Raw genomic sequence first — 27692 nt, 5'->3', positions numbered from 1 at the left:
GAATGAAATCCTGAGAAGTTCTCCTGTGTGCATTTCATTGTATATTGTCATTTACAACACAACATGAATCTATACGTTCTAATTTAACAATGCATAGGACTTTTTGGCATTTAAAATGCTAGAATAACATGCTGTATTTTATGATATACAATACAGTTTTAGTGTTCTGTTAAATCTTACAAACAAGTCAAATGGAGTTAATAAGCATTGGGTTTAATAAGTTTTTGACTTTTTTTTAAGGCAGTTTCTGTATTTTGTTCCAAATAACTTGGCAAGTTTTCTCGTTAAAAAGAAATTCTTTAAATCAAGGTATTTGTGTATTGGTGCAAGCAAAGCAATATTGGTGCAGAAATACAAAATGAGAGTGCTCCCTACCCACTTGAGCTCTGAAGTCTAAGGGCAGGTAGACCATTACAGGAATTTTAAGCAGAGGGAACAATAATAAGCCAGTTTGTAGAAGCCAGGCTGATATATGCATAGCTATTATTAAAGTATTATAATATAAGAATATAATTGCATTGCAAAGCTATTCCTTTAAGGAGCAAGTCAATATGATAGTAAGAAGTCTCTGCATGTCTTTATAAAGTGTATTCGCCTGAAAGTAAATGAGAAACTTAATTTTTCTTCACTGGAAGTAATTAAGTTTTTTTCATGTGCAGAAATGAGCTTTATTAAAACTGACTTTGTGCTGAACTTGATACAGTTGTATTCATCTGCTTGTGGAAGCAGCTCAGCAGGCTAATTTTTGAGGCTAAATGTCGTGTATCTTCTTAATTTATTATCTTAAGATGATAGATTATGCTTAGAATTTCCTTACATTTTTCTGGTGTAGGAGATTAACAAGTAAAATTCTATATAAACTTGAAAAATTTCCATCCATGGAGATTTTCAAAACTTAAGTAGACAAGGCCCTGAGCGAGCTAATCTGGCTTTGAGCCTGGCACTGCATTGAGCAGGAGCTTGGACTAGATGTCCTGTCCTCCAGATGTCCCCTTCCCAACCTGTTTTTTTCTGTGATTCTAATCAGAGAATACAGACTATATAGAAACCTTACTGGCACCAAAGTAGAAATTTCCATGTTTTATGTTACAAGTCAAAACTCACTCTTAGAAGTCTTCATCTTGTCCAGCAATTGCCCATTATTTAGTTCCCATTGCTGAAGGATGCATTATATAATTCTGGAATTTTAGGCCTCTAATCTGGAATTCGCTGTAATTCTTTTGTCTTCATCTGCATTCCATATAAATATAGTGATATATCTATAAAGTGAGATCTGAAGGACAGGGGCATTATATTATTGCTCAAATACAGCCAATATTTATCATATGTATCATATTGTGTTTTACACCATATGTTTAAGAAAGTTGTGTTCTGTTTCCCTTAATTATCCTGTGGTCTTTCTAAAATGGAATTATTTGTATTGTTTGCTGTAATTCTGTTATTCGTTATATGGACATACTGGCAAGAACATGGGTGGTCTTCAGAGATGCTTAAGCAAAATCGTAAGGATTGCTGTACAAGACTCTAGTACCATATGTGAAATTTTGCTTTCGCTGATTGACATTTCACTATAACTTAACAGCAAGAAAATGCTTTTTTTTTTTAATAATCACCACATACACCTATTTGTTGATATCAGCTAATAACTTAAACTGTTTTGCCTTCTGAATATAAGAGTTTTCCCATGCATGTGTGAATGTTATCCCCCTCCCCCCCATCAGTAACATAGATTTGTAAGGAAAAATGAATAATTTTGTTCAGCTGTATCTTGTTAGTACAAAATAATGTTCTGATCAATTTGGATCTAGAGGTTCGATGGAATTTGTAGGCAAGAACACCTGGGAAATGGTCTGGATGGGACTGTCCTTAGTGTGTTGAGGGAGAAAATAAAATCCAACTGATACCATTTCCTCTAACCATTGTTGCCTTGTCAGCACAGGAATAAAATTTGAGATCTTTCTCTAATCAAATGCCTCCCAGTAAAAAGCACACATTTTAAAAAAAACCCAAACACCACAAGTTTTGCTGTTTCACTTAGGGCTGTTTTAAATAAACCTGGACATCTGTCTCTGTAAGTGTGGTGGGAGAGATTAGTTCTGCCAGTTACACAACATGTTTTGTGGATCAGCTTGCCTTGTGACAATTGACAGTGTTGTCCCTGAACTTCTCTAGTAGATTTTATGACGTGAATGAAATGCTATTCAATCTAAATAAGGTCTATTTTAGCATAATCAAAGAGGAAACAAGAAGGAACTGCTATTGAGATCATAGGCTATGACGGTTTTGAAAATGAACAGGACTGAAAAATACTGATGCCTTTTCAAATCATAAAAAAGACCCATGCCTGCAGACAGCTAACAAAACATGAGAGGTTATAAAAGAGCACATTTGTGTTACTGTGCCAACTTCAGCAACAAACATTTCCTTTTCTTCTGCATGAGGAAAGAAACAACAAGCCATAATTTTGTTTTACCCTTTGTAAACTCAAAAACTTTGTACAGGAAGAGAGATGCTAACTGTATGAATTACTGCTGATTATAGATAGAATAATTATTACAGAAGTGATGGAAAGAGAGCAGTGAAAATCTAGAGTGAAATTCTGTTTTCCTTAAATAAAAGTTTACAATACTTTGTAATAAGTGTTTCAGCCTAATTGAAATCAGTTAAGGATAAATGTAAAATAAATTAAAAAATAATTAAGATACCAAATTCCTTTTTTCCCAAAACGGAGATGAACTGAAATACTACTGAAAGCCAGTAGAAGTCAGACTTCTTAAAGCATGAAAAGCCTGTCTTGCATTTAGTGTTGACTTCTGACTTTAACCTGGCCAGGGAAGCTGGCATTGTGTCTCTGGAGAATCCTCCACAGGATTTGAGTACAAGCGTATTTGAATTGTGATATAGCAGCATGTATACAATCTACGTGTCTACTGAGTGGGCAATCGGTGTGACCTGGAAAAGATGATGCATCTTGGGTTTCTCTATTATTTTGTAATAATTATCTATCCATGAATAGGGGACTGACTTAATGTAGAGCAGGGTGAACACAAAGAGACTGCTGAATGCTTGTAAGCAGAAAAAGTAGTTGTGGAATTAGCTTTCTGCTTATATGCTTCAATTTGGAAGCCTAAAAACACTGGATATTTATTGGCTCTGACGGAAAACTGCATACAGTACAGAGATGGAAGTGGTTAGATGTTATAAAAATGTATATTGTTTAGAAGAAAGGCAGATATTAGCTTACTAACTCTCCTTGTAGTGCCAAGCATATAAGCACAAATAACATTGAGGTAATTTTTTGTTTGAGAGTATTTTTATACAATATTTTTCATCCTAGAAAAGATATCTTTCTGCTTTTGTGATCTCTGCTGCTAAACTGGAGAGTGGAAAGAACTAGTGAAAGTTCAGAAATGCTGATTGGTTTGCTGTCCATCTCCTACCTTCTTGAAATCTTTCTCTCATATTTCTCTTCTCAAAGCCTTGTCCTTCTTCGCTGCTTTCTCATAGGTGCTCCTCTTCAGTGTAGCATGGATGATGCCCATCATCCACCTACCTACTTTCTGCTGGTTCCTTGTTCATTTTCTTTCTCTTTATGTTTAGGACTGTCATCCAAATAATAATTGCCTTACTAATTAGCACAGCAGAGCAGCAATCTCAGTGACATCTTTGTAATATTCCTGTCCTCTCAGCAGGAGTCCAGCAGTGATATCAGCAGTGGTACAGCTGACAAGTTTGGGTGGCAATTTCTTAAGCAGAAACTGATTCCCTCGTAAACCGGAGGAAATGTGACTTTTAATTGAGCATAACCGGATGAGTTTAAGGAGAAAATTAATTCCATTTCCAAACAATGGAGCAGAGGGGAAAAAGCAGGCTTTAGCCAGTACAGTTCCTGAAGAAAACAAATTGTCAGGGACGACATGGGTTCATTTGTATTTCTTTGGTCAGAGGCCAGCACAACATGTTTTGAGACCTTTAGGCTTGCAGAACTGGAGTTTTCATTCTTGTGTCTTTCATTGCTGCAGGTGCTGGAGACTCTCTTGTGACCAGAAACATGCTAGGGATGAGTTGTAAGGAATCTCTTTATCTGAGGGATTTTACAAAGTTGATTGATCCTGGTAGCATATTAATAACCTTGCTTTACAGCAATGTGAGGCATAGTTTGTCTTAAAATTTTTGAACGAGTTGACTATTGTATAGCACATCTATAAATACACGTTTGCCCAAGGTGTATGCTCTTTTTTGTGGAGAATTCTATTATATCTCCAAATTCAGAGATTCTTTTGAAATCTTGAACTCCTGAGTCCTGCATGAACAGGAGCACAGGCAGTATATCCAGGGAGGTGATCAAGCCCCTCTACACAGCATTCGTTAGAACATATTTGCTTTACTGTGACCAGTTTTGTGCCCCAAGAGAAGAACAATGTGGATAAATCAGAGAGGGTTCAGTGAAGGACCCCCAGGATGGTTGTGGCTGGATCACTTGAACTGCAGGGACAGGCTGATGGACCGGGGCTTGTTCAGCCTGGAGACGAGATGGCTTCAAGGGGAAACCGAAGCCCCTCAGCATCTACAATGAGGTTATCAAAAGCACGGAGCCAGGCTCTTCAGAGGTGCGTGGTGGGAGGACAAGAGACAAACACTGGAAATTGAAAGAAGAGAGGTTCAGCCTGGATATAAGAAAAAACAACTTCATCATCAGGATAGTCTGTCAACGGGATGGGTTTTTCCAGAGAGCTTGTGCAGTCTCTGTCCTTGCAGGTTGTCAGGGCCCAACTGGATAAAGTCCTGAACAAGCTGGTCTAGTCTCACAGCTTGAGCAGGAGGTTGGACTAGAGACCTCCTGAGCCCCCTTACTGCCTGAACTATCTTGTGGTTCTGAGAACAAGATGTAGTACCTCATCATAGCTCTGACACAGGAGAGAGCTTGTACAGGTATTGTAGTCCTCAGGCATTCTTTTTTAAGATTTTGGATTTATCAGCAAATCAAACATGTATTTTGTCGATATTCAGTATTGCAGCAAGAGACAAAAGAGCAACCAGTGGTCCAAAATTCAGTGCTTCCTCGAGAGGAGGAAATGGCTTAGTGAGCGATATGATGTAATGTGCTTTCCTGACCCAGACAAAGTCTGTTCTGAATCAGAAAGTAGTCTGTTCCTGATGTTTCTTTTATGTCTGAAAAACAGAAAATGTTTGGTCTTCTAGGTCACAATAATTTTAAAATCCTGAGTTCACTTATTATCCCGCAAAGTGGCTGTTGTACTCTACTAAGCTCTGAATATTCCAGAACACAAAAGTATTCCAACATTGAGTTAAGAAAGATCACAAGACCATGTGCTGCTTTTATGATTTCCTTTAATTTTGCTATTGCAATTCATTTATATTTTATTTTCCTTCAGGTTAGCATCTAATAATTGTCACCATCTTCAGTAGCAGGCAAGTTTCTCTTTCCAGGTTGCCTAAAACATATACTCCTCTTTTAACCCTCCCATCTTTATTTAAACAGTCATATCTCAGTAGTGCTAATATAAATCCATAGTATGAGATCTGGTTTAGCTGTAATGAAAATATACTTAGACTTATATGTTATTAGAAATGATATACTATCAGATGGTTTCCCACAACCTTTCACTAATTTGTTTTTTGTAAACTAGTGTTGTATACTCTTCACATTCTTGTGTTCGCTTGCAGATGGAAAACAGAGGCAGTAACATACAGAGACTTCAGCCTTCTTAGCAATGAGGTGAGGATAGTGCTCTAAAAGTGCAGTAGGAAGGACTCATGAGTCAGAATCACAAACTCTGTCTTGCTCTCCCTCTTGCAAAAGGCAGTTGGTGGAGCTGTACAAGCAGTGACAGCCACATGGATTGGGATGGAAGAATCAGGCGTGCAGTGCTTGCTTTAGCTTCTCGCCCTTTGTCACACACTGTATACCCACACCTGCGCTGCGTGGATGTGCTAGGTTAAATATCTTTTAGAATCAAATCTAAAAGAGCCAATGGATGTCAACAGTGTACATCATGCAGTTTAACTGGTATATTTTGGTTTTAGAACAAAAACTGTGAAGATATAATATGCTGGAGAGAGAGACTTTTCCAAGATTAATATTTCGATATGTGATAGACAAGAGGGACAAAAGGCCTTTCCAGAGACTTTTCCATCAATAAGAAAGTATTACGCACTATTGTATTCTTGAAATCAGATGAGAATAATTGTAATATCAAAATGGTGTAAGGAGCCTCATCCTCTCGGGAAAATTGCAAGTAGTTTGCTTTGGTTTATGCTAGACTGGGAGGATAGGTAATGGGTATAAAAAACAGTTCTGGTATTTTTCAAGCAGTGTACATGAGGATGAAGGCTGGAACAAAGGACTAACACCTGAAACCAGAAGGACTCATGTGGCTTCTGATGCACTTGGGAACCGAGCTTACGTTTAGCCCACTAATGAGGATATGTGTATTTTATGTAGCCTTTTTATCCTGAAGTAAATGGTGCCATGCAGTGTGAAAGCTGCTCATTTGGTGTTTCTGGCAGTACCAGAGAGTGCAAGGCTGCAGGTCTTAAAGGACGATCATGTCTACCAGAGATACCTGGGCTGAGTCACAAACGAACTGTTGCTTGACAAGCTTGAGCTTTCAGTGAGCCTGGGTTAGCGAAAAATAATTAATCAATTCCTTAGTCTTCACTGTGTGTAATTTAACAGAGATGTTGATAAGAAAACCTCTCCTAATATAAGCAGTGAGCAAATTGCAGTGCTTTATGTCATGACAGTCATTGATTGCTGTTAACAAAAGATCATGACTAGAAAAAACAAGATTTCAGTAGTAGATGATGGGCTGGAAAATAAACTTATCAGAGGTTGAAAAATATTGTAGACAACTGGTCTATGACAGCAGTTTCTTCAGAGTGCATGCTTGCCAAATTAACTCATGAAGATACATGGAAAAAAGATTATTATTTAAACAGATGAATACTATTATTTACAGTATAGAAATGAAGAATAGCAAGCAAAAATATGTATTCAAAGCAGTTGTTACATCTGACATTTTAAACTGTGGAAGACTTCACTGTATGTACTAAGCAAGTTAAAAAACAAACAAACAACGCCCCAAACCTTCCATTCATTATCTGGAATAGGTTAGAAATGTTACGTTTGAAAAGCAATTAGGGATTTTACATATAGAGATAATTTGATAAAATGCAAAGAAAATATTTTTTTCCCTTCAAAATTCTCCATTGCTAACAGAATTTCATGCTAAATTTTCAAGGAAGTTATTTTTAAGTATGCAGAAAATCTTAATGACTTGAACCAAAATCCCAGATAAAAATATACTGAAGATCTGGAACAGAGAATCTAAATTGGCACTTTTAACTGAGCTGAGACAAATTGAGATGATGGTTGCCATGCTTTCCTTTAAATTCTTTCCTTTTCTAGTTGTCTTTCTGTTTCCTTGTTGTCATCCCAGATGTGTTTTCCATTTTTCCTCTTTTTAATTAAGCCCTTGTAATTTTGTGGCTGACCCAATCTTTGTCTTTCTCTCTGTGCTCTTGTATCGACGTATTTATATTTTAAAACCTTTTTATTGAGTTGTCTTTCTGCAATTTAAAATCCTTCCTTTGTGGTATCTGCTGTTGATTAATCAATACAGTCAAAAATGGTATTTTCATTTTTCCTGAAAACCTTCAATTTTTTACCTGCTTCTGTCTCAGTAAACACCATGGCAGTTCAGCTTGTTGCTACTAATAATCCTGGTTTACCTTTGCCTAAGGGCTTAGACATATAATCAAGTTACCAGAGCTTTAAAAAGTTATCATGAGTCAACCAAGTTGTGTTAATATCCATGTGTGTGCTGACAGTCTGAGGCAAAAGTGAGATGATTCAAGTTCATGCAGCTTGCAATCATTTCCTTGGTGTATTTTTCTTCCTTTGACACCTGTCTCTGAGTTGTTCCACTGGCAACATCTTAGCTCTGTCATTGCTCTGACTTTTCCTTACAGCTCAAAATCATCAATAATTTAATCCCATCCTCTAGATCCGATTAATTGTCTCGAAAAAGTCAAATCCCATTTTTTGCTTTAGTTTTGGGAGGATTTTTTGTTTTTAAAGTTCTCAATTATGTGATTAGATTGTTGATAAAAGCATATTTTGATAAGCTAGGAGACCTCCTTATATTCCTGTCATTGCCCTCTTCCTCAACAGCACTTTCTCTTGTTTCATAAGTGGGAGAATCTCTCTGTCAGAATATACAGAGCTACCAGATTATCCTCCTTCAGAGGCTTTCACAGAACTAATCTCTGCCATAATACATATAGAAAACTTAGTTAAACAACAACCCACTGTGGTTATGCAAGGGATGAGTCATAATGCTGGGATCGAATATGTAAAAATGCTTTATTTTCTATTGCATTGCTACCTTGATCCCTTTCTTTTTTTTTTTTTTCTGCTCATATTCTTTCGTCCTTTAGAATGCAAGTTGTTTTTAAACAGGGTTTGTCATTCACTTTGTGACTGTACAGTGCTTAGTACAATAGGGTCTCAAGAAGTTTTCCTTCTTAGATGGTTTTTGCAAAAAATGGTAGACCAGAGCATCCCACAGATTTGGTGAAAGCTTGGCTCTGAGTCTGAGGGGTCCCTTTGTTTGTTTGTTTGCTAACTAGGCTGAGCTCTGCAGCTGCCTTTTTGGAAACAATTTGCATATTGCCAAAGTTTTTCTGAAGAGTGACCATGAAAAAACTATCGTTCCTCTAAAAATACCTACTCATGCTACTTTTTCATAGCAAAACGACAGGAAAGCAAACATTTAGGCTAATATAAAGAAAATGTGAGTGCAAATGTGTGGGGTTTTTTGCTATGTGGCGTTGTTTTGGATTTTCTTGTTTTGTTTTTCCCTGATAAAGTACCTGGCACAACTGTTTAACTGGTTCATGAATGCCAAAATCTAGGCTTCTGCAAACCTAAGGGTTATTTTAAAAAACTCTGCTTTCATCCAGCTGTCGATTGGATTAGCACCTTGGAAACCTTTTAATGCTGAGCTGGGTGCTGCATTCAAGCTTGCCAAAGTTATGTTAAGGGTCACAGAATCACAGAATGATAGGGGTTGGAAGGGACCTCTGGAGATCATCTAGTCCAAACCCCCCATCAGAGCAGGTTCACCTAGAGCAGATTGCACAGGAATGTATCCAGGTGAGTTTTTAATATCTCCACAGGAGACTGCACAACGTCTCTGGGCAGCCTGTTCCACTGCTTTGCCACCCTCAAAGTAAACAAGTTCCCCCTCGTGTTTTGATGGAACTTCTTATGACCAAGTTTGTGCCTGTTATCTCTTGTCCTGACGCTGGGCACCACTGAAAAAAGACTGGCCCCATCCTCCTGGCACCCACCCCTTAAGTATTTATAAGCATTAATAAGATCCCCCCTCAGTCTTCTCTTCTCCAGACTAAAAAGACCCAAGTCCCTCAGCCTTTCCTCATAAGAAAGATGTTCCAGTCCCCTCATCATCTTTGTAGCCCTTTGCTGTACCCTCTCCAGCAGTTCCCTGTCCTTCTTGAACGGGGGAGCCCAGAACTGGACCCAGTACTCCAGGTGTGGCCTCACCAGGGCAGAGTAGAGGGGGAAGATAACCTCCCTCGACCTGCTAGCCACACTCTTCTTGATGCACGTCTTTCTTTATTCCTTGTGAAATCTTGTTGTATGTTTGCTTACTGCTTCATGCCTTCATTTAATAAATGATAATGTAAAAAATCTCTACTTGAAGGAACTTGTTTGATCTTTCTAAGAAGAGAATTATTTGAGAATTTTCAGTAATTTGGCAAGTTCTCAATGATACCCAATTTATAAGTGGATTACCCCATTAAAGAGAAACCCATGGTACTCAGAGGATCACTTTTCCTCATAAAAAATAAGACATACTATAAAGGCCATGACTGAATTTGCAAGTGTAATGACAGCTATATTAACCCAGTGAGAATTTATTACAGTAACAGACCAAACACATCAACAGATTTTACACTGTGAATGTAACACTGTAGCCAAAAACTGTACTTAAGCTCCAACTGTATAAGAGACATAGAGGCACCACCTAATTTAACTAAGGAGTTTCTACCTGCAAGTAAAGGAAAATAATAAAAAAACTCTTACTAGAAGGACCCAGTCTCTTGAAGATGATACACTTCTACAATACTAAAGAAGATAAAGACATGTATGGTCTTGAAGAAAAAGGAGCTCAGATGTGATCACATATGACCCCTAGCAGTGTGAAAAGCATGGGTTCCTATTATAAGAATACCTCATAGTAGCTACTCTAATATAATAAATGGTTAGACAGTAAATATTTGTCAAGCATGTCACTAAAACAGGAAATGCAGCTTTTCCATATTGCAGTGGAAGGAGATGGAGACCTGCAGAGTCTCAGAAAGGCTGAATTTCAGAAGCTCTTGGGAAAAGATCCATATTGTTCTCCAGAGCAACACCAAAAACTCATGTAACCCAGGGAGGAAATGTAGTTTCCTTAGGTGTCATGAATGGACAATGCGCATCCAGTTGGCCCTATTTTCCTTGAATAGTCAAGGTATTTCCACTGCAGTTTCATCATAGTTTTTATCTAAGTTTGAAATTTTTTTAATCTTAAAGTGGTTGAATTCATTCTTAGCCCGTATAAAAATACTCAGTAGTTTATAAAATTAATTAATTGTAATTGTATGCTCCCCCTTTTCCTGGATTGCCCTCATGTCAGGCTTTGAATTTTTTTCCATATTCGAGAAGCGAAGAAGCTCCCAACTTCTGCTTTGCACAGAAAATTTACACAATCTTGTCCATCCCACTGGGAAAATAAACGTAATGTTGAGTTTGATTCATGTGATTTGTCAATATAATTAAAATAAACTGAATCATTATGATATTTTGGATGTGTGTTGGGACTGTGGCCAACACAAGACATGACCAGCACTGTAAATGATCTCTGTGGCCTGGAAGATGAAACTCCAATTTTAGCAATTCTGGCCTGACCCAAAAGGCGTCTTGCCCCCTTAGGGGAGACAGGAATTATGTTTCTGTGCTTCATTACTTTGTTTTTATAGGGTGAGGACCAGTTAGGCAGCATCCCTTCTGGACAGCAGAATGAACGACAGTAGAAGTGATGCCATGCCACTTGGTCAGTGGAAAATATGACGCATTCACCGTGGAAGCACTGTAGAAAGCTAACACCCACACTGTCCGTTGTGCGATTGCCGTGTCAGGCTTAATGGCTGGTTTGTTTGTTTTCCTGTTATTTAAAGGTAGTGTTGCTTTGGGGTTGGTTTATGACACCATGCCTTGCTTGGTGGCAAAGCATTACCGAGGAACTGCAGTGCTGGTGGGGAAGGGTTTGGATGTGACCTTTCTGAAGGGGGTTGACTGCTGGGGGACCCCAGGGTGTCCTGGGGGCTGGGGCTTAAGGAGGGGAGTTCATACCAGTCTCAGCTTTCATTAATGCTGTGATAACATCAATGGTTTCGACCACAGGGCACTGTTGTGTCAACCATAATAGGATTTAAACTCTACACGAAACTTCTGTCAGCGTGTTGCTGCTCATCTTTTGCCACTGTTTCCGAGCTGTGATCTCTGAGCTGTCTCAGAAGTTGTGGCAAAGGGAAATTTTAAAGAATAGCCAAATTTGAAAGGCTCTGGGGAGGTTACAGTGCCTCTGGGTATTTTCCTACCGGACAAGACTTTTCGAAAAATTCAGGAAATGTTTGAGTGTATTTTTTTTTATTTTCTGCTCCTTTCACTTTAGCTCAGTAGGCACTTTAGTTTTGGAAGATCACTATAACATAGCAGATGTATTTGGACTCCTGTAAGCAAAATATCCCTCGGAGAGTAATTTTCTTGATGTCAGTTCAAAGACAGCTTATTAAACTCTATGCTGTAACTGTTATGGGCTTCAGAAAAGAAAAAAAATAAAACATTTGGAAAGTTAAAGTTTACCTTTATTTTAAACTGTCAGTTTAGTGACAGCTATTGTTTGCTCTAATAGCTGTTAAACGTAGGCTGCTGCATCACTTGTGATGGGGCAATTTCATTGTTACACAGACATAAACCACGGCAGGATTCGGTCCTTCCTGGCACATGCTGACATGCTACGACACGTGCATGACCACTGTTCTCAACTGTAATCTCTATTCTCTATTTTTCTTGTAACTGTGAATTTATATCGAAGGCAGGCGCTGCAGTCAGCTACAGTGATCTTTTTCAACTAGAATGTTACATGTCTGTCAGTGAATTGTAAACGCCCTAGAAAACCATGCCTGAGTATGTTATTCCCCTGTCAGTTTATGAAAGTATAGAGGGTGACTCTGAAAAGCAGAATATAAAAATTCAATGTTTTGTTTGGCTTTTGCCATATTAGGATCTAATATTTATGTGTTAAGTGGTACGTTGCAGTTACTCTTTGCTTCTTTCCTCTGCCAATATCAGAAAAATATAAGCAGTAACCAGGGGGTTGAATTCCTGCTCAACAGGCATATTTTTGGATTTACATTTTTGTAGGAGAGCTCAGAGTGGAGCTCAGCACTTTGCAGCGGAGGGAAGCGCTGTGTGACAGAACCGAGTGTCCAAGGGAAACGTGGCTTGTAGCAGACATACACGCCGGGAACGAGACGCTGTACCAGCTCTTCCAGTTTTGCAGGGACCTTGCGTTTTCCAGCTGTTTACCCATGAGATGTAAAATGGCAATTTGGCATAGGCTAACAACCCGGTGTGATGTGAGCATCTGCGTAGAAGGCTGCACATATGGAGCATGCCCAGTGATACGAACAGCCTGTTACCCCACCCCCAGCCAATCTAGGAAGAGATGAAATGAACTTTGCACTAGCAAATATCACTGAATACATTTTGCACAGGATTTTAAAAGGTTCTCTTCTAAGCACTATTTTTAACAGCCAAATCCACCCCCCAAAACAGAAAGGAAAAAGCCCTAGGTATTTTTCTGTGATCGATCTCAGTTTATGATCAATCGAAGCATCTCTCACAACATTTACCTGAAGCCTGGCTTATTTTACCTTTTTATCCTTCAAGTTGAGATTTTTGGAGGTGGTGTGGATTTTTTGGTTTTTTGGATTTGGGTGTTTTTGGTTTTTTACTGGCATGAGAAAATTTGAGAATTTAATTGCAGTAGAATACTTGGAAACAGTGAGGCTGCAAGCTTGAAAGGCAGAGGGAAGAGAAGGAAGGCTCTCACAGCAGAGCATGGATAGGAAAGGAGCAGTGATTCTGCGGGGCTCAGCGTGCACATGTTTTATGAGATCAGTGCCGGGCGCTGCAGCTGCGGACAATAACTGAGCTGTCTGGCTAATGAAGGCCACCTGGATCAGGCTTCTGAAAAGAGCCAAAGGAGGACGTCTGAAGAATTCTGATATCTGTGTAAGCCCTACGTTTTCATTATTGGCATATATTATATGTATTGCAGAGAGGGAGAGAAAAAAAGATGTTGAGGAGAGGACAGATGTTTTCTTTCTGATTGAATTAGCAGAACTCTATTTTGTATGCAGAGAGATGCAGAGGGAAAGCAGAGCTGTCATTATTTATAGAGCTGTTCTGGCATTGTGGCTGCTTCCATTGTGGCGATATGGGGACATGTGTTGAGTCCAGACGGATTTTATTAGTTGGAAGTTGATTTGTGATCATTTGCATGTTTTGCTAAAGGGCAGTGATGGATACAAGCCATTTGCAGTTCTGATGGGGAAACTGTGTCAGGTAAAGAGGTTGTCCTCAAATAAAAATGGGTATCAGAGGTTAAATCTGTTAGCAGTGATATTGTGTAATAGTAATTGTTGATACTGAATTTGCATTTTAATTATAAAAAGTCTGTTTTCTTGCTAATACTGTCACTGTTTAGAGTCACTGTTTAGAGTTTTAATTTTTATGGAGCCATTCTTAAAGCTGCTGTGTGTCCTTCAGCCCTGCACTGCACCACTGCTGTAACTCTACAGAGCAACTGCCTCTGCTTGCTGAAAAGCACACAAATAAGAGCACGGGGATGGTGCAGGAAATAAAACACTGGGGAAGACACCTGCACTTTTGGAAAGTCTCCAGAAGAAAACATTTACCTAGACATAATTTTTCTAAGTGACTTTCCCTTTTGGGCAGTTATTCTCTTTTCAGGGATATAGAAGTAAGAGAAAAGGCAAGGTGCATAACCACTTCTACTTTTTTTTTTTTTTTGAACACTGAAACAACTCGGGACATTATTTTTCCTTTCCCTGTGCAGGGTTCGGCGGACTCCTACACCAGCCGTCCATCCGATTCAGATGTATCTCTGGAAGAAGACAGGGAAGCAGTGCGGAGAGAGGCTGAGCGACAGGCCCAGGCACAGCTGGAAAAAGCAAAGGTAAGATGTTACTTCATGTCACAGACTCATAAAATGTTCAGCTTTAAAAGACTGTCATCTCATCCATTACTGTTTTTAATGTGTTAACATATCACATAAGATCTCTCATAAAGATCTTCCTGACAACAGTAGAAAATATATTCTCCAGGAAGAATTACTTAGAATCAGTTTTCCATAAAAGGCACTTGATTGACTTGCGTATTTCAGAATAATGTTATTTAAATGTGTGCATTTCTTTCTCTTATTGAATATAGCTGTTTATTTGCAGTGTCAAAGCTTTGAGTTCTTACTGAAGATGTTTGTGGAAGTTTGCCAGTGGATTGCTATGGCACTCAAAACTTACAGTTCTAGAAATCAGCCCTCAAACATCCTATTCATCTTCTTTCAATGAAGGATTGTTCCCTACGAGTCATATATAAATAGGGAGAATCTGTTACAAAGGTCTTCTTTGCCTGAAGACTTCACTGGCTTTCTTTACAGTTTGTGTGTTAAGTGACCCTGTGAGTAATATGCTCTAGGACTTGTTAAGATTTGTCCTATCTCCGTACTCCTGGCAGATAGTGGCAGTTTAGTAAGGAAATACTAAATGAGTTTTGGGTTCTTGCTGTGTGCTTATATATTTTCCACGAGATGCACTTAGGACCGTGAGGGTTTTAGCAGTGAAAGGGTATGGGCTTCTTTTCTTTTCATCTGTGCTGTATCTTTAAGTACTATTGCACCTGTAAAAATCATGCTCATTTTATTTGTTATCATTCATTTATCACGTCGTTCCAGGTTTTCTTTTTTGTATGCTATTTGCCAGATCTTGATGTATCACTATTTTCCAAGATCTGTTTTCCTTTTTCATTTCTCTCATCTAAATATTTAAATACACTGTTGATATCCAACCTCAGATCTACCTGATCTACATTTTTCTCTCACTTTCTCTCTGACTCCCCTCCTCCATTTTGACTTGTTTTTTATTTCCGTATTTCCCTTCCATCTCCCATTCTGTTTCCTTTTCCGCTGCCAGCTTTGCCTCTCCCCATTTACGCCACCTGTTTTACAAGGGTTCTTCAGAAAATCGGGAGACCAGATCATGGAGGTATGCACCTGATCATATGGTGAGGGCCAGCTCCATAAATAGTGCAGTAGTATATAATGCACAAGCAGACAGCTTCATCAGGCTGGAAAACTTGAACAGGGAAGCCTAAGATTTTTTTTTTTAAAAAGATGTAATTGTTGACTGATACTTAGTAAAAGCTCCTAAAGCAGCTTTTTAATGAGATGCTGGAACTTGCCAAGAGATCCTGAACATCTCTTTGAAGTCGGGTCCTGCTGTCCTGGGATCAGTATAGCAGAAATTCAACAGAAGCAGCCCGCTTCTTCCCTTCCACTGTGTATCTTAGAGATGTTGCTGATCGTAATCAGGAGTTTCAGTTTTATCAGGGTTGCTTTTTGCTAGTTTGAGATTTCTTCGCTCCTAAGAAAGATGATAAAGGCTGCCCTGAAATTCAGGTGAAGTGTTGAATTTTATCAGTAAATGAACAATCTTTAAAAGAAGAGTTGAAGTAATAATATCTTGCAGACTAATCAGGGTAGCAGTACAGCACTTGCTGCTGAACTGATGCATCTCTTAGCGATGAGTAAATCTATGCGAGTGTTGCTATGGGAATTTAGCTTAGTGATGCTGGCTTGAATGCATGGACAGCCCTTATGTAATATTCATGACCTCTAGCACAGCTGCCATTGTAGTTTGTAGAGAAACTGCTAGTAGACCCTGACTTTTTAAAACTGTATTTCTATACATCCAAGCAATGTTCTCACTCCAGCTGGCATAAGATATAGCCTCTAGGTCTGACACTGTCTGAAACTGTAAGACAACTTGTGAACAGTCAAAGTAGCAAAGGCGCTGCCAAAATCAACCTGCTATAACAATGGGCAATTCCAGTCATACAAAAAACACAAAATGAATTATTTAAATCATTTGTGCTTTAAAATGGATTAAAGCTGGAACTACATTAGCAGTTTTATTTCTCAAGTCAAATATTAAAAATCATTTCAGGCTGTAAGGTATGGAAATCCTTTAATGCAGAGGCTATAACAGTGCAGTATTTAGTCTAGTGTAATATTTAAATTAATAATATTAAATAAAATCTTACATGCATTTGGTGCTTACGTTTGAAATAAATGTTAAAAAAGACGTAAATTAAACCCAACGCAGTAGATCTAAAATATGACAGGGTGTGCTTTTCTGCCTTTGTTGGTGACTCAGTTCTTCACCTCCCTGAAACACAGTAAAATTAATGAAGCGGTAACTTCTGTTGGTGCTGCCTGGCTCCTGTGTGCGCCCAGACCTGTTTCCCGCAGGCAGCAGATTTTGCTGCCTGCTCTTCACAGCTGCCTCGCCTTCGCCCTGACCCGCTATCAGGCAGAGCCAAGTGACGCAGCTGCTTTAATTTTTTGCCTTTTAATATTTTGAGTGGAAGTGTTGATCCTAAATAAAGTCATTACAATTGTATTTGTCACAGGAATTAGAAGAGGATGACATACATGAATAATGCAGCGGTGGAGGGAAAATGACAGTGAATTAAGGGTAGATAAAAAACTGTTGAACTGTGTCACGCGCTTAATGAAAACAGTTTAATGACATCCATTTTCCTTCCTTACAGCTAGGGAAAACATCTGAAACTGAAGAGAAAAATACAGTAATAAACCAAACAATGGCAAATTGTTAGGAGGATTTTAAGATTTTTTTTAAATTTGGATTTTTATGGATTCTAAGTGTTTGTGTAACATGAAGCCAGACTATAGTATGCATATCTGATACGTAGCTGAACAGGGAAAATAAAACCAAAAAATGTTGTAAGAAAATACACATTCTGGTCGTTTTAATTCATTTATTTATTTTATACAAGCATTGCTTCTCTGGAAAATGGTTAAGCCTATTTTGCTGACTCACTCTAGCATGTGACTTACTGTAAGGAAGGTGGGGCTATGGCTGCATGTACCGAGTCATCCAGGGACGGAAAATTAGGAGGCAACCGATGAGGCTACCTGCAGGCCAGCAGCTATTCCCAGAGGAAACAAATCTTCAAATGAAGCTGTTAAGCTCAAAGCTGAGATAAAATGTTCTTGGTTAGAACAGTTTAGCAATGCAAATGCAGAGGGGTTGGGTTTTGGTTTGGTTTTTTGGTTTGTTTTTTAAAAAAAGAAAAAAAACCTTCAAGGCATTGAGGATTTCCTGGGAATCCTCATAGTCCATAGCACATGGCTATCTCTAGGATAAAGAGACCTGCATGGTGGCTGAGTAGGGCACCCTAATAATGCCCAAATCTAAGGACTTGTACTGATACTTTACTGAATTTCCTATTTCCATAAAAACATGAATCTTAAGCATTCACAAGCCAAGAAATAAATAAGAAGCCCAATGACATTAATTACTTTTATTGTTAATATTTTTAAAATTGTAATTTCTACAGAAAAAAAGCTTTTTTAGTTTTGAAGGGTGAGGATGAAAAATAAATGATAGTAAGTAAATATATTTTGTTGTCTATTCCTTGCAAGTATTCAATTTATTATCCCTTAAAATACTGCACCAAGTGAGAGAGATGTGATCAAAGGAAAACTGTGAGGTACAAGTATTAGTAAGACCTTAAAATTCAGTACTAAATGAGCTGAAGTTTGTACATAAGAAAGGGGACTTCAGTAATGATTTTTGGCCCTCTCCAATGCCGGTAAAATCAATTCAAATATTCTGTTGATTTGTTTTGCCTCAAGAACTAACTAGTTATGAACTAGTTTTTGACTGAAATACTGTCAGATGGTCTATAAACCCTTCTTTTCTTCTGCAAGAGTAACTTCTTTCTTCTCTTCAGTTTCTTCTCTTTGAATTTTTAGATTTTGCCTCTTTTTTTTTTTTTTTTCCCTCCCATGGCTTTAGAGCTCCTTATCCTGAAACAATTTTCCAATGAGATATATAGAATATTTTCAGAATTTTGCAAAAAGAAATAGTTTTTTTCAGTTATTTCTAGTACCTTGATTACTTAACATGCCAGTTAATAATCCAGGTTCTGTTTCTCACCTGGGACTAAGGGTAAGCCCTATGTGCTTCGTTCTCTGCTAAGGTTTGTTCTCAACATTATTTGGTCCTGAAACTTCTTAAATGGCTGTCAAAGTCAGATCGTGGTCTTCCAGAAGTTAGTAATTGTGTCCATAACAGGACACCTCAGTTCTTCTCAGCTCTGCTTTGTTTGCATTCCACCTAATGCTCTACTGCTGGCATCCTTCCTAGGGGTTTGTTAAACCTTGAAATACCCATAGTCCTAGTTTAAAATGCTAAATGGTGAACCACTGAAATTTTGATGCCAGACATCCCTTTGCTGGCTCTTAGGCAATAATATAAGCTGTCGTGTTTTGCTTTCTTGATATGCGCGCTGTAGTAGCGGTGGTGGCTTGTGACTGTGAGTAATAATGCAGTGTCTTAAGTGCAATGCGTTGCCTCCATGCATGGGTTGGGGTCCACAGCTTCGAAACGTGTAGCAGGCTGGGATAATGCCTACCTATCCCTGCAAGGCTGAAGGCATGAAAAAGACTGTCAGATGTAATTATCCAGTGCAGTGTGCCAAGACTAGTTATTTAAGTATTTATTCACTCTCAGACAGGTTTCACAGCCTCTGAATGACCCCATGCTGCTAGCAGGCAGCTGCAAAGCTAGTTAAGGTATGTCTGCTTAACCTGCAGTAGCATTTTTGACAGACCAGAAGTGCCCATCACCTTGATGTGTGTCCTTATATTATGTCAGCTTGTTCCATCATGGAGACTCTATTTTTTTCAATTACGAGAATGTCGTTGTGCTGAATAATACCCAAAGCCATAGCAACATAGGATAGTACTTTGTGTTAGGTGTTGTTTATGGTAATATTTTTTTCGTTGATTTCTTCTCATTTGCCCTTTTGTTTTAGAACAGTTCCATTGCATGTTATCATTTAGATAGCTAATGTTGCATGTCAGAGTTGCTGGGATTACATGGGAGCTGGCACAGTGGTCCAGCTGGAAATAAATGTGTTTCTGATCCAAAAGTGCAGTTGCAAATCTGGTTGTTGCTTAGCTGGAGGCGAGTTCTGCATTGGTCGATCTGCTTGAATCAGGTTACAGATACTCTCTTTCTTAATTGTCTTCATTCATTTCTGCTGCTTTTTCTTAGGGCTGTAGCATTGGGACGTAAAGCAGCTCCCTTTATACTGCTGTCTATGACCTAGAGTTTTTTCTTTTTTATATTCATGATCTATTCTGTCTTCAATTTAAGTGTATACACTTTTTCCTACACTAGTGCCTGTCATAATGTTGGTTATTTTCCTGAAGATTTTATCAGTTCTCACTGGTGGGTTGCATTGTTCAGGAGCTGGAATTGAGTCTTCTGGCGGGGTCTCATGTAACCTGAAGTCAAATGCTCCAGAAATAGTACCCTCTCTAATTAAAAAACATCTGTCATTTCCCATTCATACTGTGATTATGGAGTGATCAAATCTGTTTCATAAGTATCCTTTCCTATTCTGCTTCTTGGGTGTGAGTGGAGGGATATTAACACAGCCTATATTTAGATACCTAACTGTAGATAGATCCTGGAGTATCCTGACGTTCTTTAAATAATCAGCAGAAAAAGATAAATTGTCTCTGAGGAATAGAGAGACAATACTGAGAAAAAGTCTTGAGGACAAGCATAGCTCTTCTGCCTGCTCTCACGTGCTGCTTTCACACGTGCCTGCTCTCTTCCTTGACGAGATGTCTTTGCTCTGACTTTATCTGTATGTTTAAATTCCTGTATAAAGGGCAGTAATACAAACGTTACTTTTTGTTTGTAAAAGTAAACCAGTTCTTTATTAAAAGAAGTGTTCAAGAAATATTTTAACCAAAGGAAGAGTTGTAAGCCAAGTACAAACACCCGCATGCGTCTTATATTCTCATCTGGACTTTTTCCTCCTCCTTCTCCCTCTGGTCTCCACGGCATATGCCACCTGTTAGCTGTCAGCTTCTGCTGCATGGCTGGCACTGCAGAGGTTACAGCAGAGGTTCCCAAAACATGGTGCCTTGTTGCTGGCCAGTTGTACATGGTGACAGCTTCGTGCTACCTCCTACCTGTGGCTGCTGAGCCAAGCTGCATAGTAAGTGCACTCAGGCCAGCTCTTGCTGTGCCTTGGGGGGGAGTGGTGGTCGATGGGTCCAGGTGTTGGGCCTGATGCTGGTCTGGGGGTCAGAGGAGGCTACAGAGGGTCATGGGAATTGTAGGAGAGGATGAGAAGCGGTTTTGGGGATGCTCTCTGTGACCGGTGGGGAGTGAGTGTGGTTGATGGAGCCTGGGAAAGGAGGAATTAAGATATGCCTTTGCAGGCTGCTCAGGCTGGTACAAAGGTGAGCACTTTCACTGATGTTAGATATAGGTGCATGCTGCTCGTCGCTCTAAGCAAAGTCATTTCCAGGTAAGACATATATGACCTGGTTCATTAACTTTCCTGAGGTATATTTATAGGGCCTGATTTACTTTTGCCAACATCCGAGACATTATGCTTTCTACTGTTGTACCAAAGTGGCTATTTTCCAACCAGTTCAGGAACTAACCTGATTTCTGTTAGAGCGGATACCTGGCTGATACGTGTTATTATGCAGGGAGGTGGTTGTCATCTGCAATGAAAACAAATCCCCAGACACTGTTCTTGAGTCCTTGGCAAAGACCTGAATCCCCTCCCTTCCCACTAACCCACTCTCCTAAAAAAACAGGAAGGAAGAAAAAAGAAAAAAAACAAGTGTAGTTTTGGTTTTATACTTAATCAGAAAAAAAAAGGATGGAAGGAAGCTTCAAAAACAATTTTTTTTCATAATTCCAACTTGTTTTATAACATTACAGACAAGATGCCAGAGTTCTTACTATAGGTAGCAGTAGAGTGCTTTGGTACAAAATTAGACTGATGTTAGATGCCAATTCAAAAGCATTTCCTTTGGAAAATTTAACATTAGTTACACAAACTAGTCACTGGTTGTATAAAATGTAAGAAAAATCATTAGGAGCCCAAAGTAAACCTGTGATACCTGGGAGGGAGATACTCTGTGTTCCCAGGTTAGGAACACTTTAAGTGCAAAACTCAGCTTGAACTATAAACAGTGTCTGGATTCTGCATAATTCATAGTATGAGAGAAATTAATTAAAAATGAAGATTCAGAGAGGCCCCCACTGCTGCAGGTTGTTTTCCTGCCATGTTTTAGTCTATATTCTATGTAAACCCAGTGCAGACCCTAGAACAAAAAACATAGCATGAACTTCCCCTAACATTCACCCGTGGAGCCTACATAAACCTCTGAACACCTTCTCTGTACGTTTAATCTCCAACACTGTATTGACATTTTCCTCCATCATTTCATAGTCAACTGGTTTGTATTTCCAAATACAATATGATACGGAATATTCAATGCACAAGCCCTCTATTTTATACCCTTAAAATCAATCCTGAAGTAAAGTGTATGTGCTGAGATACATTTTGGACTGCAACAAAATATCAAAGATTAAACAGACATCCTTTGTGGAAGGATGGATAACCATTTACCCTTCTCTCTCCATTTTTGTGATGTAAATGTATACAATGGGTTTTAGTCATACAACTTTACAACTACCTAGTTTTACTTACTTGATTGAACAAGCTCAGCTCTAATAGCAAGGAAGCAATCAACCAAATGTTTTTACTAGATCTGATACGAAATCTTAACATATAAGTTTTAGGTGCCATAGTTTAGCTGAGATGCTACCCACTGAAATATTACTTGTTGCAGTTATTTTTCTTAAAAACCTTCTCCTTGCTAAATAGATAAATATGATATTTTCATCCAGGATTTTTTATTTAAATCCAGGTTTATTGATAGCAACACACATGCAAATGCTACCTAAGATTTTTAAAGTGATACAATGTCAAGTGATACAACTGTGCAAACAATTCAGATGTTACTAATACTGCTGGAGAGAATCCAAGGGTTTCTCCCATTTTCTTTTTCTTTACTATCTCCATCTTTGCTTTACTTAGTCTCCTCCCTGCCCATATTTGAGTAATTTTAGCATACTGTAATTGTTATATTATTTTTTTCTTTTTAATTCTTTTGGTTACCTCCGACAAGTGGCATTAAAATGTGAACTTCATTTGCTTATTCTTAGAAGTGAGACACCCTTCTTGCATCATTTCTTGATGTTGGAATGTTTAGTGAAATGAAATTTTCTCAACTTTTTAACTCTTATAAAATGATCTTTCTTTGCTAACAGCTTAAACGATTTTGGCTTATGGGTGCGAAGTTTTTTCTTTTTTCTTCTTGGAAAAGTATGGTAGTACATTGATGGTAAAATAAAATATTTAAGATAAATATATGACTAAAATACATACCAACAAGATTGTCCCTTATTCTCATTTTGGGAATCTTAGTAGGTAGCTACCTATTTTCAAGGTGATTTATTGTTTATTATGTCTGGAATCCAAAATCCAGGGATGCCCCCTTTTCAGTATTTTGAACAGATCTGCGTTTGACAGGTATGGAAAGTGGGGATGCAGCCTGTCGTTTGGGTTTTCATTGTGCAAATATACTTGTGCCATTGATCTGCAAGCCATCCTTTTTCAGTGACCGAAGGAAAAGTGAAGGGAAAAGTATCTTGAAAGGGAAGATGAAGGATCAAACTGCGGTTGCTTTGGTTATTTTGACTGGAGATGTCAGAACGTTGAAGTGAAAGAAGAGATGCCCCTGCTGCTTTTTGACTCCATCCATTCTGCCTATTATTTGAAAATTGAGTTTTAAAAAGTTGTTGGATTCTAATATTCCCCTTGGGGTAAAAGAGATGAACACAAAGCACTGGAATTACTATAACTCCTGGTCACCTCTGGCTGTCATGAGAGAAACACTTCCTGACTGAAATAAAAATGAGAAGAAATGCTGAGTATCTGCCATCTTGCGAATCAGCTGTGCACATTGCTTTTCATAATCAGCAGTAATAAATGGCAGTAATTGGAAAGGCAAATGTATTTCTGACTTTAGTAGCTGTCAAATTACAGTTGAAAGCATCCTTCCCAGAGGAGTTGTAAGGGAGCTTACTACATTTATCCCAGCTCTTTCATTATTTTGACCCTTTATTCCCTTTTTGCAGCGAGGCAAGTGACTCACCCACAAAGTACGAATTTCCTTGCCTTCTCCCCTGGTGTTTCCTGGTAGTTTAATCCCGTTGAGATGTAACACAGGGCCGCCATGGAAGTGCTCTAGTGTATTGCTTATTATTTTCTACCTTTGTAGTAGCCCTGGTGTGCTCAGCGAACCTGGTCTGGTGAGGGCTGAGCATGGGCCTGCCTTCTCTTGCCGCATCTCCTAGTGCTCAAGATGTCTGCTGTAGGCACAGGGATGTGACATTAGGTTCCGTGACAGGAAGGTGAGGAAGAGTAGTGTTTCCAGTGCCTGTCCCAGCTCTGCTGGTAGTGACCTGGGGACCCAGATAACTCCAGCAGCTTGTGACAAAGCAGATGGGTGCTTCACTTCTGTGAGGATAAAGCTGTAGAGCCGTGCTGGTGTAGATAGATGTGCTATGTATGTGTAAACTCAAATGCAGTTGAAACACTTGTTCCTCAGAAAGGGAAAGATTCCTTACTCCTATGCTTAAACTCTTCTCAGCATAAGGTCACCAGATTAAATCACCCAGCATGTAACTGTATCCTTGCTGTTTGCCTTCCAGAGCAAGAACTGATCTTGGCATTAGGCTCAGTGCTGGGTAAAATCTCCAAGGAAAGCTCTCAAACTAAGAGTTTCTCTTGAAAGCCTGTGATTGAGGAACAGGCCTGAGGATGAGGGGAGGTTAGGGAAGGGTTAACGGGGCAAAATAGTTTTGGAAAGGAACAGATATAATGTGGTTTGATTCACACAGCCTTGTTCTGTGATTCAGCTTGAAGAAAATCCGGTGGGAAGGAGGAGATACAGGGATTTGAACGTTGATATTCTTGAGCAGGTTTGAAAGACTCAACTTTTACCTTGCATTTCTCAGACTCAACAGTCTTTCTCCCGCACCTTTTGATTGTACTGCCTCTCTCTCGCAATGTAGTTTCATGGTAGTGGCTTTGGCTCCAAAGCATTAGTTTAAGAAGTTTCCATCCGCAGCTGCTCAGTTCATTTATTTTGGTAGGGTTATTTCTAAGCCAGGTCAGTTAACCACAGTGAGCGCTCTGCAGCCTCGTGGGCAGCAGCGTGCTGTCGTGTAGGGACGAGGATGGAGGCTGAGTGATCCATACCACAAGAATGAAAAAGTAAGTGTACCCTTTTCAGCTAAGAAATCCATCTTCTGTCTGGGGTAGGAGCTTAATCTACTTAATCTACTGCTGATCCTGGTTTCTGATACAGCAGCACATGTTGTTGGTTGTTCATCGGTTGCAAGTGAATGTGATTGCTCTTCAGGACTTTCCTTCAGAAGGTGTCTGATGTGAACAGGGGCACGTCTACATTCTTGTTACTTAACGCCAGGAAAAGGAGCAAGACATATAAGGGCATAAAGCATTTTATCGGCTTTATCTGCTTCACTCTGTCATGAATTGAGACCTTATTTTTGTCACAAAAATGACATGTTTCGATATTTCTTCCTGAATGCTCCTGGCAAATCCAGGCTAGAAATTTTGCCTAGTGGTGGATAGTTGTGTACCCACAGTCAGAAGTAAACCTGCATTTTCTCTTTAAACTTCAGTGTGTGTTGCAGCAATTTTCCTGTATTCATGAGCTATAGGCTCTCTGCCATTACTGCAGGACTGTTGCAGACAAGAACGAAAACAAGCATAGTTCAACAGCTGGAACATATAATATTGATGCCATCCTGCATGCATCTTTCATGTCATCACAAAGACGTTTTTTGATACCTTTTTCTGTGTTTTATTCGTCACTGGGTTCTTGAAGCTATGATCATTAATTCTAGGCACCATGAATGTCTGTCCTTGTACATGACTTCCCACAGATTCTCCCTGTATGTTTTAATCCTGATTTGAAGCTCTCCCCACAGTGGTCTTTTGTCAGAAAAAAACCCACTACAGGTAACAAACCATGCCCACTAAAGCAAACTCCTTTATGAGAGCCTGGAGTTGCGGAGATGAAAGGCTACTAAATATGCCATAACTGTATCTTAGTCTCAAATGTTTGTATGAAACTAAAATTCATCATATGTGTATTAATAGTAGAAATTTTATTAATTGTGAACACAGAGAGGCTTCTCTTGTTGAAAAGCGATAAAAAAGCAATGCCTTACTGATATTGTCAAGTTTCTTACACATGTATACAAAACAAAATAACTTCAAGTCCTAAATCCATTTCTTTGAAATGTTGCAGAAAGTATATGGTTGTTTTGTGAGATGGTTCATTTAGGTGCTCATATAGAGTGTTCAATGGCAGTATTGCTATGATACTGTCTGTTCAGATACTGTTTATCCATATAATCATACCATCAAGCTCCAAACATAAAAAAATACTAATACTATCCAATTCTTTTCAAAAGCTCTGAAAAAGAAGCCTTCATTTTCATCAATAAACTAATATCTTTTCAGAAATTTCTATAAACCACAGCTAACTCAAGAACCTCCACGTCAAAACCCACAAACAATTTTTTTCCCTGTTGAAATGAGCTGTTTTGTTTTGAATCTTTTAAGTAGAAGTAAAAGAAATCAAGTGACAAGGTACACACAAGGATTTATGTGGCATTAATTCAGCTGGAGAAAAGTTCATGTACTGATCCCTCTTCCAATTCAGGGCTAAGAAATATCTAAGCATTTATGATAAAAATGGGAGACCTAGGTTGGACACCATTTCTTTTGATTTATAGAAAGGATATAAATTTGTTTCCCTTGCTCCGTGTTCTTTTCAGTCTTCTTATGAAGCCATTCTCTTGGATAAAATAGAATATTATCTATTGACTATGTTGGCAGAAACAAGTTGTCTTGTTTGAATATCTTGACCTTTTTTCTTTCTTTAACTTGTTTAACACATTTTCTAACAAGCTGAAAATTTAGGTGCTGATAAAAGGGGAAGGAGGTCTTATCAAATTACTGAAATCTGTTGATGCTCTTTTTTCGGTGGAAGAACTTTGACTGGAAATAGAAGATAATGTCTTATAACATCTTGGGGCAGTTCAGAACATACTGTTTGAATTTAACTAGTAAATTAACCAGGTACTCAAGGTCTAAGTCCCCAAATTTATCTTGTTCAAAGAATAGAAATTTAATTAAGCAGTCTGAACACACATATTCATTTCAAGAGAGTCAAAATATGTTTTTGTGTGAATTTTGTCACTTATTGGGGAATTCTAAGCCTTTAAAATGTTGGGGTTTTTTACTTCTCATTATTGTAATAGATTTTTGCTCAAATGAAGAGGCTTTAAGTTATTTTTTCATTAGCATTTTTAGTACATTCAGTATTCCTTGTGACTTAGATTCTTTATGTTTTATATAAGGTTTGAGATCTTTACTAAAGTATGAGGTCTTCAGTACAGTAAAAGGAAGAGAAACTGTTGAAGACCCAGCAAATTAAGTGCATGCTTTCTTTTAGCAACCATTGAGTAGCTGTTGTGTGTTGCTTTAACTACATTAAGGGCAGAAACAGCTTTAGCAAATGCTGGGCCCTGTGTGAAATCAGTATCAAGTATGCACAGGAGAGAAACCTTTTGCAGAGGTGGGGGACGCACATGCTTTTGCATAACGCTGTCAAATTTAGCAGTAAGTTGAATTAACACTCAAAGAAATTTCATGTGTGGAGAGTGAGGCTTCTCTAATTAGCTGTAAAATGCCAAATGATGGGTACTAAACACTGTATTATAGCAGTAAGCATCTCTGCTACAATGCATCAATCACTCTATCGTATTAAAGAGGCTGCTGGCTCTGGTGGTCAGTGGTGTTTCAGGGTGTCACAGAGCTCTGTTGAAGCTCAGACTTTTCACTTCTTTGGCTATTTCACAGCTCTTTGAATATCAGCCATCTCCAGTCGGACTGAAACATGTACTGATTTTGGGTGACCTTCAAAAAAAAGAGAGAGGATAATAAAAATAGCAAACATAGTTAAAATAATTACAGTAAACCAGCTGCTGCCTCTGTCACAACTCTGTTCCATAAAATGCACTTGTAATGGAAGGCATTAACACTTGTGCCTTGCTCATCCTTTGCAAACATTTTCTTTACATGTTTGCTTTGTTTGAGTTTCTTAGAGCAAGTAGACCCGTTTGTATTACTGTAGGTTCACCTATATTGTACGATAGCTTTTGCTGAGTTGTATCTATGTATGCCAAGGTCTTGCTTGACGTTGCCTGTAGCTGTACCA

The 27692-nt window shown here is 38.7% G+C and overlaps 1 protein-coding gene across 7 annotated transcripts in view; it reads left to right on the top strand.

Annotated features, from left to right (window-relative positions):
• The window catches only part of CACNB2 (calcium voltage-gated channel auxiliary subunit beta 2), a 261693-nt gene that overhangs the window by 156413 nt on the left and 77588 nt on the right, over positions 1 to 27692 (top strand). For 5 of the 7 annotated variants that reach the window (XM_059818303.1, XM_059818306.1, XM_059818302.1 and 2 more), the window contains one exon: positions 14241 to 14360. In XM_059818303.1, the coding sequence (XP_059674286.1) occupies positions 14241 to 14360 (120 nt within the window). Of the gene's footprint in view, positions 1 to 13324; positions 13394 to 14240; positions 14361 to 27692 lie in introns of those variants that run through there. The other 2 variants (XM_009816945.2, XM_009816943.2) reach the window with 1 other exon arrangement.

The sequence above is a fragment of the Gavia stellata genome, chromosome 6 (assembly GCF_030936135.1).
Source record: "Gavia stellata isolate bGavSte3 chromosome 6, bGavSte3.hap2, whole genome shotgun sequence".
In the NCBI taxonomy this organism is placed as follows: domain Eukaryota; kingdom Metazoa; phylum Chordata; class Aves; order Gaviiformes; family Gaviidae; genus Gavia; species Gavia stellata.
Note: the sequence above shows the minus strand (reverse complement) of the source record. Positions and strands in the feature narration are given on the sequence as shown.